General features: G+C 44.1%; 1 protein-coding gene across 7 annotated transcripts in view; it reads right to left on the reverse strand.

Annotated features, from left to right (window-relative positions):
• The window catches only part of zmynd11 (zinc finger, MYND-type containing 11), a 254,526-nt gene that overhangs the window by 40,852 nt on the left and 197,888 nt on the right, over window positions 1-15,786 (reverse strand). For all 7 annotated transcript variants that reach the window (XM_038798349.1, XM_038798347.1, XM_038798350.1 and 4 more), the window contains 3 exons: window positions 15,606-15,661; window positions 10,799-10,876; window positions 2,945-3,063 (listed from right to left, as the gene is read on the reverse strand). In XM_038798349.1, the coding sequence (XP_038654277.1) occupies window positions 2,945-3,063; window positions 10,799-10,876; window positions 15,606-15,661 (253 nt within the window). The remainder of the gene's footprint in view (window positions 1-2,944; window positions 3,064-10,798; window positions 10,877-15,605; window positions 15,662-15,786) is intronic.

A 15,786-nucleotide genomic window follows, 5' to 3' on the forward strand; every position in this document is an offset into this window, starting at 1 on the left:
GCTTCTCCCAGCTCCTTAACTTTAACATCCTGGGCGTCCAGCCTCTGGTTCAGCTGATCCACCGCTTTCTGGATTGGGTCCAAGCTGTCCCGCTTCAGCGCTTCAAAACTGGACTTCATTACCTGGAGCACGTTATCCAGCGCCAGCTGGATTGCTGAGTCCGGGTTCCGTGTGTCCGCCATCTTAGGTCCCAGGTAATTTTCTTCCGGTCCTTGCCTCTGTCCCTTTTTCTCCTTCTTCTTCTGCCTTCTGGAATCCCGCTGTTCCATATGCCGCAGCCCGCTCCTCAGCGCCTCCGCTGCCGCTTTCCTTCGCCCAGCTCCTTCAATTTTACCTCCTGGGCATCTGAAGTGGGTCCAGGCTGTCCCTCCTCAGCAACTCCAAACTTTTTCTTTTTCCCTTTGTCCTGGAGGAAGGAAGGTCCGTGGGTCCGCCATCTTACCCTGCAGGTCAGCTTCCTCCTTCTCTCTCTCTCTCCTCCTTCCTCACCTGCTGGCCTCCCACACTTACATCATCTGCAGCCCGCTCTCCTCCTCTGTTCCAGGCAGCCTTTCTGCCGCCTCCGTAGTCCCGCTATCGCGGGGAAACAGCTGTTCCAGCCGGCCGGAGTGAGAGCCCACCGAATGTGCGGCTCACTCGGACATCGCCGCCACCGGAAGTTCAATGGTAGCATTCATGTCGAGAGGGCTAGAATACAGGAGCAGGAATGTACTTATCAGCATAAGGCTCTGGTCAGACTCCATTTGTAATATTGTGAGCAATAATGGGCCCCGTATCTAAAGACTGATGTGCTGGCCTTGGAAGGGGTCCAAGGAGGTTCACAAGAATGATCCCTGGAATGAAGAGCTTGTCATATGAGGAATTCTGTACTCGTTGGGAATTTAGAAGGGTGAGGGGGTCTTACTGAAACTTACAGGATACTGAGAGGCCTGGATAGAGTGGATTTGGAGAGGATGTTTCCACTTGTAGGAAAAACTAGAACCAAGAACACAGCCTCAGACTGGAAAGACAATCCTTTAAGACAGAGAAGAGGAGAAATTTCTTCAGCCAGAGGATGGTGAATGTGGAACTCTTTGCCACAGAAAGCTGTCGAGGCCAAATCACAGAGTATCTTTAAGACAGAGATAGATAGGTTGTTGATTAATAAGGGGATCAGGGATTAATTGGGAGAAGGCAGGAGAATGGAGATGATAAAAATATCAGCCATGATTGAATGGCATAAAAGACTCGATGGGCTGAGTGGCCTAATCGTGCTCCTATGTCTTATGGTCTTATCTGTATTTAGAAGGTCGATTTGCGACCTTGGAGGAGCTGGGGATGAAGTCTGAGATCCCCGGGGGTAGGGTACAAGTATAGCAGGTACGGCGTTTTGTAGAAAAGGTCTGCTCGACCTTCCTGGTGGCATTGCCCTCCTCGTTGCTGGAGGGGGATGTCTCAGTGATCCATGGGAGGATATTGGAGGAGGAGAGGGCGTCTCTGGAGTAGTTCAAAGCCAAGTGGGAGGAGGAGTTAAGGATGGAGCTGGAGGAGGGATTGTGGTGTGAGGTGCTGTGGAGGGCGAATGCCTCAACCTCGTATGTGAGGCTGGGGTTGGTTCAGTTAAAAGTGGTACATAAGGCGCACGTGACACAGTCAAGGATGAGTCGGCTGTTTGAACGGGTGGAGGATGTGTGTGAGTGGTGCGGAAATGGCCCAGGCAATCATGTGCATGTGTTCTAGCCCTGCCCGAACTTGGAGCAGTTTTGGGGGCCTTTCTTTAGCATCATATCGGTGTTCTTAGGATTTCGAACACCAAACCCCTGGGGACCATATTCGGGGTGTCGGACTTCCAGAGTTGCAGACTGATGCGGGGCAGACGTGTTAGCCTTCGCCTCTCTGATTGCTCGCAGACGGGCCCTTTTGGGGTGGAACCCAGCTTCTCCATCCTCTGCCTCAGTGTGGCTAGGGTATTTACTGACTTTCTTGTGTTTGGAAAGGTGAAATTCGTATTGAGGGGGACAAGTGAGGGGTTCCACACGAGTTGGGGTCTGTTTATAATACACTTTGGAGAGCTAGTTGATTTTATTTGTTGTCACATGTACCGAAGTACATTGAAAAGTATTTTTCTGTCGCTAAGGGAATGTACACAGTAAACAATAAAGAATAGCTGTCGCTAACGGGTAAGGGAAAGTGACAGTGGGTGAGTTTGTGGGGTTGCTTCGGGGTTATTTCAGTTGTAAATGTTGTGTTGTGTGATTGTTAAAATTTGAATAAAAATATTTTCAAAAAGTAAAATAAGAATGCAATGGTAGCATTCATGTCGAGGGGGCTAGAATACAGGAGCAGGAATGTACTTCTCAGGGTGCATAAGGCTCTGGTCAGACTCCATCTGGAATATTGTGAGCAATAATGGGCCCCGTTTCTAAAGACTCCACTCCAGGTGGGGTCCCATCGATGCCCTGTCTCGTTGCAGCAAGAATCCACTGCTTTAATATTCAACCCCCTTGCAAGAGATGAATCTAATACTCAATAAATCCAACCAATAATTTAGAGACGAATAAAAATCTGATGCTGTTGTTCTGACATTTTCTGAAATCGAGGTAACCATGTGGTGCTAGTTATGTAAAATGTACTGACATGGCCCAGCATCTGGTCACACCACAATCAATTAGATACTGGCAAGTTAAAAACTCTCGTTCTTGGGGAATTTGAATTGACTTACAGGAATGGTCTGCAATGTGGAACCCAGGAAAAGTAACACAAAAATAACTGTTTTTCTTAAAGGCATCACAATGTTATTTAAAGGTGGCTATAGAATGAAATTGGGATTAATATTATTTTGAAAATAAATCGACAAGGCTACAGCTAAAATAAAGAAATAACATTTGGTTAGTTTTTATATATATTTCAATTATTTAAAAAAGACACAAACTATAAGAAAATGTAACTATAAGAAATACTGCACCTCTGATGATGATGCCCAAAGAAGCGCACATCCACCTGATTGTCCTGGCGTTGCATGACTTTGGCAGGCCAAAATCCAAACCCTTTCATTCGCGCCCACACCAGCTCATGATTGGGAACCTAAGGTGAAAAGAAAACACACAAAATGCAATACTCATCTTAAATAAGCAATTTCACTAAGTTTTTTTTACAGCTCAGATAACTTGGTTTTGACTACATTCTTTAGCAAACAAAACCCTGTATAGAGTTTGTCATGTCATTTTGTATGGCCACATGTGCGATCCCAGATTTGCTTCTAACAAGTCACAATTCAATCTAGGATGAGAACTTCACCAGTCGACTAACAAATATGAATGACGGACAGGGTACTAACTCATGGGCAGCACGGTAGCATGGTGGTTAGCATAAATGCTTCACAGCTCCAGGGTCCCAGGTTCGATTCCCGGCTGGGACACAGTCTGTGCGGAGTCTGCACGTCCTCCCCGTGTGTGCGTGGGTTTCCTCCGGGTGCTCCGGTTTCCTCCCACAGTCCAAAGATGTGCGGGTTAGGTGGATTGGTCATGCTAAATTGCCCGTAGTGTCCTAAAAAGTAAGGTTAAGGGGGGGGTTGTTGGGTTACGGGTATAGGGTGGATACGTGGGTTTGAGTAGGGTGATCATGGCTCGGCACAACATCGAGGGCCGAAGGGCCTGTTCTGTGCTGTACTGTTCTATGTTCATCGCAGCCTCCATCAATTCAAAGGCTATTATCACATACTCAAATCACCTGCATGTTATCAAGGCTTGGATGAGCCAAGGCTTCTTCCATCAGAAAAGCTCTTTAGCTCCCATTGGCACTTTCAAGAGCCAGGCCCTGGCTCAGTCTCCTTGGCATCCCTTCCTAATCTGGATTCAACTTCCGCTCCTACATCCACTTCATTATTCAAATATTTTTCTTCCACCTTCTGCAACACGGCCTTTTATTCCTCCATGTTTTTACCAATTTATCAATTCTAGTCATCACCACCTCAACTTTTAAACAGATCTATAAAAGTGCAATTTTTTTTTCATTTTTTATACAAGATATTGATTCTGCTTTCCTATTATTCTGTGTCCCTACCCAGTAAAATCTTGTCAAAACTCTTGGTGCATTTTACTGCTTTTTCAAGTCACACTTCTAAAACATAAGGCATGAACAACTTTTTTTTTCTTTTAAATGGCCTTTGATTGGCAGAAAACCTGCTCCAGAGTGCTTCCTCATTCAAAAGCTGAAATATTGACGATATTGTCCTTGCGTCATTGTGATCAGAGGAAATCAGTGATATTTAAATACATCCTAACCAACAAATGTGAACAGTATCAGCATACATTACGACTCTGGAATTTGGAGGAATCAGTAATTCAATAGAATCAGTGACATCATAAGGGAGGAGGTCATGTGGCAACAATGATTTGCACTCAGTGCATTTAACTCAATTAATACATCAAATTTAATATATAATTAAAGTATGCAGTTATGATTTTTGTTTTACTTACTCAATACGAAACTTGTTGGAACAATTCTCAATTCCAATACTGGAAATACTCAGCAGGCCAAGCAGCATCTGTTTGGAGAGAGAGACAGAGTTGACGTCCTTGGGCCGATGACCTTCCATCAGACTTAGCCAGCCATCGATCTGAAATGTAAACTCTGTTTCTCTCTCCACCTGAATGTTTTCCAACATTTTCCGTTTTTAATTTCACCTTCCCAGCAGCCACATATTGCATGTGGAATTTAAAAATTGCAATGATCCCTCCCCAAGAATAGTTATCTATGGGCATTTTCTTATTGAAAATCAAGAAGAATCATCTAGATTGTGGAAAGGGAATAACGTTATACAATAATTAAATAGTTGCATAGCAGTTCAGAACTGGAGTATTTTGGGGGGGGGGGCGCATATTGTCAAAGCTTTTTGTTTTGTAGTCTTCAGGACAAATGCAGGAAAGACAAATTTCAAAGGGAGCAACAATTTCTACTGCATGACAAAAGGGTAAAAGGTATAAATTCGACAGCGTGGGTCTTTTTTTCAGCAATTCTCAAAATTAAGAAACATAGAGTCCTCTGAATCTCATGCAGGAGGAGTGAACTACACATGTTGGTTTATAATAATAATCTTTATTAGTGTCACAAGTAGGCTTACCTTAACACTGCAATGAAGTTACTGTGAAAATCTGCCGGCCGCCACTCTCCAGCGCCTGTTTGGGTACACGGAGGGAGAATTCAGAATGTCCAATTCACCTAACAAACACGTCTTTTGGGACTTGTGGGAGGAAACCAGAGAGCCTGGGGGAAACCCATGCAGGCACGGGGAGAACCTACACACTCCGCACAGACAGTAACCCAAGCCGGGAATTGAACCCGCATGACTGGCGCTGTGAAGCAACAGTGCTAACCATGGCAGCACGGTGGCCTAGTGGTTAGCACAACTGCCTCACGGCGCTGAGGTCCCAGGTTCGATCCCGGCTCTGGGTCACTGTCCGTGCGGAGTTTTCACATTCTCCCCGTGTCTGCGTGGGTTTCGCCCCCACAACCCAAAAATGTGCAGAGTAGGTGGATTGGCCACGCTAAATTGTCCCTTAATTAGAAAAAATAATTGACTAATCTAAATTTTTTTTTAAAAAGTGCTAACCATTGTGCTACCATGCTGCCCATAATTTAAATAAGTGATTTACTGTACATGACACCAATGATTAAATACTGCTTCCATGTACTGAGAAGAGCTGCAATGCATCTCATAAATGGAAAATTGCATTGTTCAAGCTTTGCCAAGACCCCCCTCGCTTGTCTTACATGTTTCTTCAAGGGTCGCCATCCACGTAAGTAGACAAACATCAGTAGCAGCGATGATGTTGCATTTATTACAGTACATGAGCAAAGAGGCCAAGGTGAATGTGGTCAAAGGAAGCCACAGGCACTGGCATTGGAAGATTTTTTAAAAAATTCTTTCTTGGGATGTGAGCATTGCTGGCAAGGCCAGCATTTGTTTCCCATCCCCAATTGCTCTTGAGAAGGTGGCGGTGAGCTATCGTCTTAAACTGTTGCAATCCATGTGGTGTAGGGTACACGCAAAGTGCTGTTAAGGAGGAGTTCCAGGTATTTGACCCAATGAAAGTGCAGGAATGTTGATGTGAAAAAAATGAAAATGAAAATCGCTTATTATCACAAGTAGGCTTCAAATGAAGTTCTGTGAAAAGCCCCTAGTCGCCACATTCCGACACCTGCTCGGGGAGGCTGTTCCAGGAATTGAACCATGCTGCTGGCCTGCCTTGGTCTGCTTTCAAAGCCAGCGATTTAGCTGTGTGCTAAACAGCCCCTTGGTAGGTGGCTTGGAGGGGAATGTGAAGGTGATAGTGTTTCCAATACATCTGCTGCCTTTGCCCTTCTTCATGGTCATTACAGGTTTGGAAGGTGCTATCGAAGACTTGGCGCGTTGCTATTTGAATGATAAAAATGGCACTGCGCACGTACATGCAATACAGAGTATTTCTAGCAGACCCCCTGAAACATTAGCCCAGTTGAGATCCCTGATCTAACCTCACTCCTTGGAACACCCTTTCCAAAATTTTTCTAGGCTTTTGCTGATTCCGGTTTTGGAAAGGCTAACAGAGTAATGGAAAATGTCCTGCAATTCATGGCAATTTGGAACACATGGTGGCAACTGTTGCTCACCACAAATTGCTGGATGACTTACAAACTAATAAAGGTGTGCAAATAAAACTTGCCGTTAATTTTCTCTCAATCTTCTGACATTTGAAAATTATTTGATGTACCTGATAAATCTGCATCCATGGCACATTCATTGTCAGCACAATTGTTCCAAATTGTCAACATTCTTTGTCTCATATGGTTAAAAGGAAACCTTACCAAGAAAGATTTATGAACAGAAATACTGGCATTGTTAAAAGTACTCCAATAATCTGAATTGCTAGCTCGTCCCAAATGTTTCATCTGTTCAACTGCTGTTAAATGAGCAACATATTACAAATGGGCAAAAAAGCCAATTCTCGCGCTATCTCTATTAAGACTATTTTAAAAGTATGTAAAACAATTTACGCATTATTCTGTGTGAGGGATCTTCCACAGATCTGTTACAAATACTGACCTAAATTTCAAGTCAATGTCAAAGCTCAGCTACCAAAGTGTTATAATTGCAACATTTTTAGTATACAGTACCAGAAATTGTATACTTGCAAATTTTAAATTACAGTTAAATTATGCAAATTGAACAGAATTCTGATGATTTCCCAAATTCTTTGAACAATTTGTTCTAGGATTCCCTCAGACTTTCTAGGATCCAGCATTCCCTCCTCAAAAATCTAAGGTCTATAAATCATTGGACAAATAATAAGTGAGGCATTCATCGTCATTGTTGCGGTTGTCCCTTGATTAGCGGATGACTTTACTCAGGGTCATGAGTTTCTACTTTTGGTCATGATTTGTGGGCACAAAGGGCCTGATATCTCACCAGATAGCACGTCATGGGGGCAGAATTTGCTTCTTTGTTTTCCTTTTTTGCGACTACTCGACCTTATGATTAAGTCGTTGTGACTCAAAGCATGATGCAGCTTGAATAAGGTTTGAACAACTGGTAGCAAGATCCTCCCAGTCATTAATGTCAAAACTGCCACACTACAAACAGACCTTTAGAATGTATTTGAATGGCTTCCTTTGCCTTTCTCTGGAATGTTGGCCATTTGAGGGTTGAGAGATCGGCAGGGGAGACACTTTTTGGCCATCCAGGCATTGCCCTGCTCAGTGAAGACGATTTTGCAGGGGTTTTGCGTGAATGCTTGTGGAACAGGGGAATATTATCCCACCTTTGCAGATCGGTCTTAACCCTACCAACCAAGCTCATATAGTTCAGTTAACGGAGTCAGGCCCAATCCCAGGCTACTTGGACCCCTAGATACCTAAAGTTGGAACCAGCCATGTAATAATCTTTATTATTGTCACAGGTTGGCTTACGTGAAATGAAATGAAATGAAAATCGCTTATTGTCACGAGTAGGCTTCAATGAAGTTACTGTGAAAAGCCCCTAGTCGCCACACTCCAGCGCCTGTTCGGGTATACGGAGGGAGAATTCAGAATGTCCAATTCACCTAACAAGCAAGTCTTTTGGAACTTGTGGAAGAAAACTGGGGTACCCGGAGGAAACCCACATAAACACGGGAAGAATGTGCAGATTCCGCACAGACAGTGACCCAAGCGGGAATCGAACCTGGGACCCTGTGAGGCAACAGTGCTAACCACCGTGCTACCGTGCCACCAATAGCCGACGCAGATACGACTGGCCAAGTGGTCTCCTTCTATGAATCTAACTGCAAGTACCTGCCTTGTTCATCGATGCAATTCTTGTAATCACAAAGTGAGTGGAGGAAGAGAACAAGTTCCTGGGAGGCCTGCTTGGCTCCAGTGAACCCAGGATCATTTACTCTCAGAAATGTCAATGCGGAGTGGGCTGACAATGTGGAGGGAGTAAACACAAGTGGTTTAGGAGGGGCAACATATCAAAGCAGGAGGCCATTCAGCCCTCGAGTTTGTTCCACCATTCATTTCATAGCTGACATTCATTTTTACCCCATTCAGCTAGCTGCTCTCCATAACTCCCTTACCTGACAAAAATCTGTTCATCTAAGTTTTAGAATTTTCAATTGAACCCCAACATCCACAGCCATTTGTGAAAATAAAATATCAGGGGCCGGATTCTCCGTTCCTGAGACTAATTGTTGAAGCTGGAGCAGGATTAGTGAACTTCTACGACAGCAAAATTGGCACCGTACCTGGACTAATTCACAAACCTTTATGGGGCTAGCACCAGCCACATGGATCACGATAGATTCCAAAGAAAATCGTATCTGATTTGCCGGATTCGGGGTTGCCACGCAGGAGTGCATACAAGCACTCCACTCCCCGCACACACCATCCCAGCCAACAAGATGGCAGCAAGACGAGATGCACCACAATTCATTGATTCTAAACTGCAGAACCTGCTAGGCCCTGGAGAGGAGAGGTGGGCTGCCCTGTACCCCAGGGTGGGAAGGAGTCTGCCAGCTGTTACCGTTCACTGGGCCTGGGCACAGGTGGCAGAGGTCAGGCAACACCTCCTGGACCACCCCATATTAACTCCCCTCCCCGGGGGATTCACTGGAAAGCACTCGCTTTTTTCCAGGTTTAGCTTGTACCCTGAAAAAGAGCCAAACTACCTCAGCCCATGATCGAGTCCGTCACAAATCGTGATCCTTAAATTGGCAAATTCCATCCTGTGAGCGAAGGGAATATTGTCCATTGGACCTCGGTCTATAGGTGGCCCTGATGGCTCCAAGGAAGTGTTGCATGTCATGCTGGCCAACATATTGTTGGATCTCTCAGGCACTCTTCCCACTACTTCTTTATCTTCTGTATTTGCCTTTTGGGTGTCAACCTTGATTGGATTGGATTTGTTTATTGTCACGTGTACTGAGGTACAGTGAAAAGTACTTTTCTGCAAGCAGCTCAACAGATCATTCAGTACATAGAGGAAAAGGGAATTAAACAAAATTCAAGAAAATACATAATAGGGCAACACAAGATATACAATGTAACTACATAAGCATTGGCATCGGATGAAGCATACAGCGTGTAGTGTTAATGAGGTCAGTCAATAAGAGGGCCATTTAGGAGTCTGGTGACAGTGGGGAAGAAGCTGTTTTTGAGCTGCTTTCTTGACTTGTAACCTTGGATTGTTTGGTCAGGCAATGAAGGTTGCTCACTTTTGTTCTGAGAGCTCACATTACAGTGTCGCTTTATTCCAGCCATTCCTTGTGATGATGATGCTCAAACCGAATGGTCTGGGCACACCAGTCTATTGCAGCTGACTTTAGTTGATCCCACTGTCCTGGAATGGAGTTGGGTGTGTGAAGATTTTCCAGACTGGTCATGACATACATTTGGAATTCCTCTCCTCGGTTCGGTGGCTTTCTGGACGAGACTTTGGTCTTTTTGCTATCGGACATTTGGGCCAAAAAGTTCTCAACAGCATGCAAGGTATTAGTATATTCCTCTAACATTCAGTATATGACAATTCAATTCATATATTTCACCTATTAAGTTTTTTTTTATAATTAGGTCATATATTTTAATACTGTATATGGGCAATGATTTTTAATTTCTATTGAAATGATTTGGTATCAGAGGCTGGCAAAGTGGGTTAAGAACACAGTCGTTCTGGCTCCTGCGCATTCACTTGATCCAGGTTAAAAAGAAAGGTTCCTTTTTCCACGACTGCCACTTCCACCCCCAACCAAGTGAAATAAATTAAGACATTTCCAGTAAGCTTCCAGTATGTGCTAATTCATGGAACAAATCCACAAATAATTTACACTTGCAGAGAAGCCACATGAGGTGTCTTGCGTGGGGATGTTGCAAGCTTTGTTGTTTACATACACCGTTAAAGTCATGATTGTGTCATCCATACAATTCTGGAACTTGGGTTTGACTTCAGCCTTGACAAACAGAAACAACTCTGTTGGATGGAGGGTTCCTATGTGTAATAAATGGGCAATGTGAACAGTTTCTAATGTAGGCTCCTAGAACGAACGTTTTCACAAATTGGCACTCTCATTTTGGTACAAGGAACTGAAAATGTCACACTATGGCAGCGGCATCTGCTTTTCTAATTTTGGAAACAAATCATATTTTGGGTCAGTGTACAATGATCTTCGAACAAAATGTAATTTGTCTACTAACCCCAAATGGTTCAATATTGACAAAACTAGAAAAATGATCCATTCTCCAACATTGATATCTCACAATGCGAGGAATGCAATATTCAAAAGTAGGAATGTATTCACCCACTTACACAAGGGTAGCAGAACCAGTTCTCTGGCCGTGCATTTGATAAGTAGAAACAGTTCTTGCACAGTTGAAGTTCTGCCAGCTGAAAAACAAAATAAAGTATTAGCAGCAGGTAGACTGAAATTGATTTAAATTTTAAAGAGGATCAATTTAACTTTGGAGCCACTGAAATATTACATTTTCTCGTCACACTCTTAAGGATTCTTTTGTTTCAATAAATATTTTTATTGGCACTACAGTTAAAAACAGAACTTTGCCGAAATAAATGCAGGAACAACAATAGTAATAATCACGTAACAGCAATGACAACACGCCCCAGCTGTCAGAATGTCTGTGACAGGAGTCTCAGTTCATTATTTACATTAGTGTTCGTGTGTATTATACAGTTTTTTGACTCTTACTGCTTGGTGGCAAGAGTTACACCCAGTTTCACCCACATATTTTCATTCATTGCGAGGACCCTTCACCTCGTCTGCAGATCGTCTTTGTTTTGCTGGTGGGGGTGGGGAGGTTGGGAGGGGGGGTGTTCCTGTTCAGAGTTCTCGAGGGAGGTCAGTTTGGTCCGTCTTCCCGGTTTGGCCCATGTGGGAGGGGCTTATGTCCTCTCCTGCGAGTGTCCCTTCTCCCCATTCCTTCTCTGCTGTTTGCAAGCTCCCTTCCATCCAGGTGGCGTTCCCTGCCCCTCCCCCTTCTACACACCAACAATCTATCCCCCCCCCAAAATCCCTAGTGGTTCCCCCCTCTGAGTTAGCTGCTGGTTGTGAACAGGTCCGTGAGGAGGCTTGTGACCATATTTTACGTGTCATGGAATCTCTCCTCGGGGCCCCCTATTCGAGAATTAGATTTTCTCCAGCCTCAGGAACTTGGTCAGACCAGAGAGCCATTCAGAGGCCCTCCGTGGCGCTGCCAACTTCCAACCTTGCATAAAACTCATAGAATCATCAAAATTACAGAGCAGAAGGAGACCATTCGGCCCATCGAGTCTGCACCAGCCCCTGGAAAGATATTCCTACTTAAGCCAACACCTGCACCCTATCCCTGTAACTCAACTTAACCTGTTCACTAAGGGACAATTTAGAATGGCCAATCCACCTAATCTGCACATCTTTGGACTGTGGGAGGAAACCGGAGCACCCGGATGAAACCCATGCAGACACAGGGAGAAAGTGAAAACTCCAAACAGACAGTCACGTGAGGCCGGAATTGAACCTGGGACCCTGTGCCACCGTGCCGCCCGAAGCTTGACGCATCCCTGAGGCAAAGGCCAGTGCATTTGCTTCCTTCCCCATCCAGAGCTCTGGAAGCTCTGACACCCCAAAGACCGCCACAGACAGGCATGGCTCCACCTCGACCCCCACCACCCTGGATGTAAGCCTCAAAAAAAGTCGCCCAGAAATCCCCAAGTCTGGGGCAGGACCAAATCAGAAAATGTGGGATTGGCGGCTGGATCCCCCAACACCGCTTGCACTCATCCTCAACCTCTGGGAAGAACCCGCGCATGTGTCTTGGTAAGGTGCACTCTGTGCTCCGCCTCCCAGCGTAGGAGGAGGTAGAGTTGATCCTGTGTAGCGCCTCGATCCATCTTTAAGTGCTATCTTTTTTGCATCAGGTCGCAAATCGAACAACTTTACAAGGGAATAATAAAGCTGCAGGAAGCATCGTTAGCTCTGATTTTGCACCAATGCAGCAAAGTACGCTCCATTTCTGTTTTGTACGAATCTGTTTTACACTAATCAGGGCCTGATGGGATCTACCCCAGAATACTGAAGGACGCTAGAGAGGAAATTGCTCAGGCCTTGACAGAAATCTTTGGGTCCTCACTGTCTTCAGGTGATGGCCCGGAGGACTGGAGAATAGCCAATGTTGTTCCTTTGTTTAAGAAGGGTAGCAAGGATAATCCAGGGAACTACAGGCTGGTGAGCCTTACATCAGTGGTAGGGAAATTACTGGAGAGAATTCTTCGAGACAGGATCTACTCCCATTTGGAAGCAAATGAACGTATTAGCGGGAGACAGCATGGTTTTGTGAAGGGGAGGTCGTGTCTCACTAACTTGATAGAATTTTTCGAAGAGGTCACAAAGATGATTGATGCAGGTAGGTAGTGGATGTTGCCTATATGGACTTCAGTAAGGCATTTGACAAGGTCCCTCATGGCAGACTGGTACAAAAGGTGAAGTCACACAGCATCAGGGGTGAGCTGGCAAGATGGATACAGAACTGTCTAGGTCATAGAAGGCAGAGAGTAGCAATGGAAGGATGCTTTTCTAATTGGAGGGCTGTGATTAGTGGTGTTCCGCAGGGATCAGTGCTGGGACCGTTGCTGTTCGTAGTATATATAAATGATTTGGAGGAAAACGTAACTGGTCTGATTAGTACGTTTGCAGACAACACAAAGGTTGGTGGAATTGCGGATAGCGATGCGGACTGTCAGAGGATACAGCAGGATTTAGATCGTTTGGAGACTTGGGCAGAGAGATGGCAGATGGAGTTTAATCCGGACAAATGTGAGGGAATGCATTTTGGAATGTCTAATGCAGGTAGGGAATATACAGTGAATGGTAGAACCCCCAAGAGTATTGAAAGTCAGAGAGATCTAGGTGTACAGGTTCACAGGTCATTGAAAGGGGCAACACAGGTGGAGAAGGTAGTCAAGAAGGCATACGGCATGCTTGCCTTCATTGGCCGCGGCATTGAGTATACGAATTGGCAAGTCATGTTGCAGCTGTGTAGAATCTTAGTTAGGCCACACTTGGAGTATAACTTTCAATTCTGGTCGCCACACTACCAGAAGGGTGTGGAGGCTTTAGAGAGGGTGCAGAAGGGATTTACCAGTATGTTGCCTGGTATGAAGGGCATTAGCTATGAGGAGCAGTTGAATAAACTCAGTTTGTTCTCACTGGAACGACGGAGATTGAGAGGCGACCTGATAGAGGTCTACAAAATTATGAGGGGCATAGACAGAGTTGATAGTCAGAGGCTTTTTCCCAGGGAAGAGGGGTCAATTGCTGGGGGGCATAGGTTTAAGGTGCGAGGGGCAAGGTTTAGAGGAGATGTACACAGAGGGTAGTGGGTGCCTGGAACTCGCTGCCAGAGGAGGTGGTGGAAGCAGGGACGATAATGACATTTAAGGGGCATCTTGACAAATACATGAATAGGATGGAAATAGAGGGATATGAACCCCAGGACGTGCAGAAGATTTCAGTTTAGATGGGCAGCATGGTCAGCACAGGCTTGGAGGGCCGAAGGGCCTGTTCCTGTGCTGTACTTTTCTTTGTTCTTTGTTGTTCATACGAATTTTGTCGTTGCCATTTCAAACATCTCCAATTTTCACTATTTAATGTAAATATTAGTCACTAGACCAAGCATTTCACTTGGAGAATTTACTTTGAAATACTGTACAGAACACTTTTAAATCGGGCATTGGCAATGTGTGGAAACTCAAGTCGTTTACTAAATCAGAATGTTTTAGTCTTATTAATCATCTTAGGTGCAATGAGGGCTACCTTGGTACTGGAAGCAGGAAGGAAGAGAGATGATTTAAAATCACAAGTATATTGAAGATATAAATCTAAGCTAGAGCTTTGAATGGAACAGGGTCCCTTCTGAAAACTATACTCACATACTGGGCAGTTCAATATTAATCAAATTATATAGAAACCTGAACACTCATGATAATAAACTTCTAGCTTTCAACTAAAAGGTTTAAAATGCAAAATTATCTGTTTTTTCTAGCTGATCGTTACAAGCTGCTTTTAATTCTTTTTTGCTAAGCTTATACTGGGGGCTGGACAAACTTGGTCTATTATTAACAGGTCTGTGCACAAGAATATCTTAGAATGGTTACAGCACAGGAGGAGGCCGCTCAGTCTGTCGTGTCTGTACTGACAAAGGAAATCTACTGGTTCCACTCCCCCACCATAGACCTGCAAATATGCCCCATCAGATAATTATTCCCTTTTGAAAGCCACAATTGGACCTGCCTCCAGCACAAACTCTGGCCAAGTAATCCAGATTCTAACTACCCGCTGGGTAATAAAGTTTTTTTCATGTTGCCTTTGGTTCTTTTACTTATTAATCTTTTTAATATTCCCGGTTATATGCCATTGCTCAATTTATCTCCATATGTATTGTGATTATGCAAACTTGAGTACCAGGATCAACTAACGTTGGATCAACTTGTAATGCTCATCTTGCAGGCAAGTTTAAAATTATACACCGGGATCAGCTTAGAGTATTGAGTGTTACTTGGCGTGCTGTAGCATTAATCCCAGCAAATAATTATTTTGCTAAAAGTGAACAACGCGGCCAGGGTTTGCCCCATGAGAATCCACTTATAATGGGGAGCAAAGCACAAGTAACGCAAGGTAACTTTACCCAATTGCCAAGACAACAGCCTGATTAATCAGCAAATGTAGGGTTTTGTTGGGTATGGAAGATGCAGATTCTTCAATGATTTAATGCAAAGCCAATTGGCATCTTCCAGAGATTAATATTAAACAAGCTGCAAATAACAAGTCATTCAAATCCTTCTGCCCTTCCTGGAGAGTGTTTACAACTTAAATGGCTACAAGAATTAAATAGTGCCCTGGTTGCATTGCGAATGAACAAGCTGCAATTCAGAAGCTTACCAGTTAAAAGATCCAGAATTTGTTTGAAACTACAATTTTACATTACCACAGCAAGCACCAATATTGGTTCCTAGGCTTTATGTGGCTGTGTATTATAACAATCCCTGACAGAGGTAGATCCAACTGTATCTACAGAGTTAGACCAGCAGTTTAAATTAATTGGCTTCAGATTACATAGCTTACCTCATGGCAAGTGTCTTTGAAAAGAGCCCTGGCTACTTCTGCCTGGTCACTATCAGCTGCAAAACAAAAGAATGGTGTAACTCAAAAAAAATTACATTTAACTACTGAAAGATAGAAAGAGGAGACATTTACTATAATGTACAGGTGATAAGGAGGGACAACGGTTAAAAGAGGTTAATCA

Source organism: Scyliorhinus canicula, chromosome 5, assembly GCF_902713615.1.
Source record: "Scyliorhinus canicula chromosome 5, sScyCan1.1, whole genome shotgun sequence".
Taxonomy (NCBI): domain Eukaryota; kingdom Metazoa; phylum Chordata; class Chondrichthyes; order Carcharhiniformes; family Scyliorhinidae; genus Scyliorhinus; species Scyliorhinus canicula.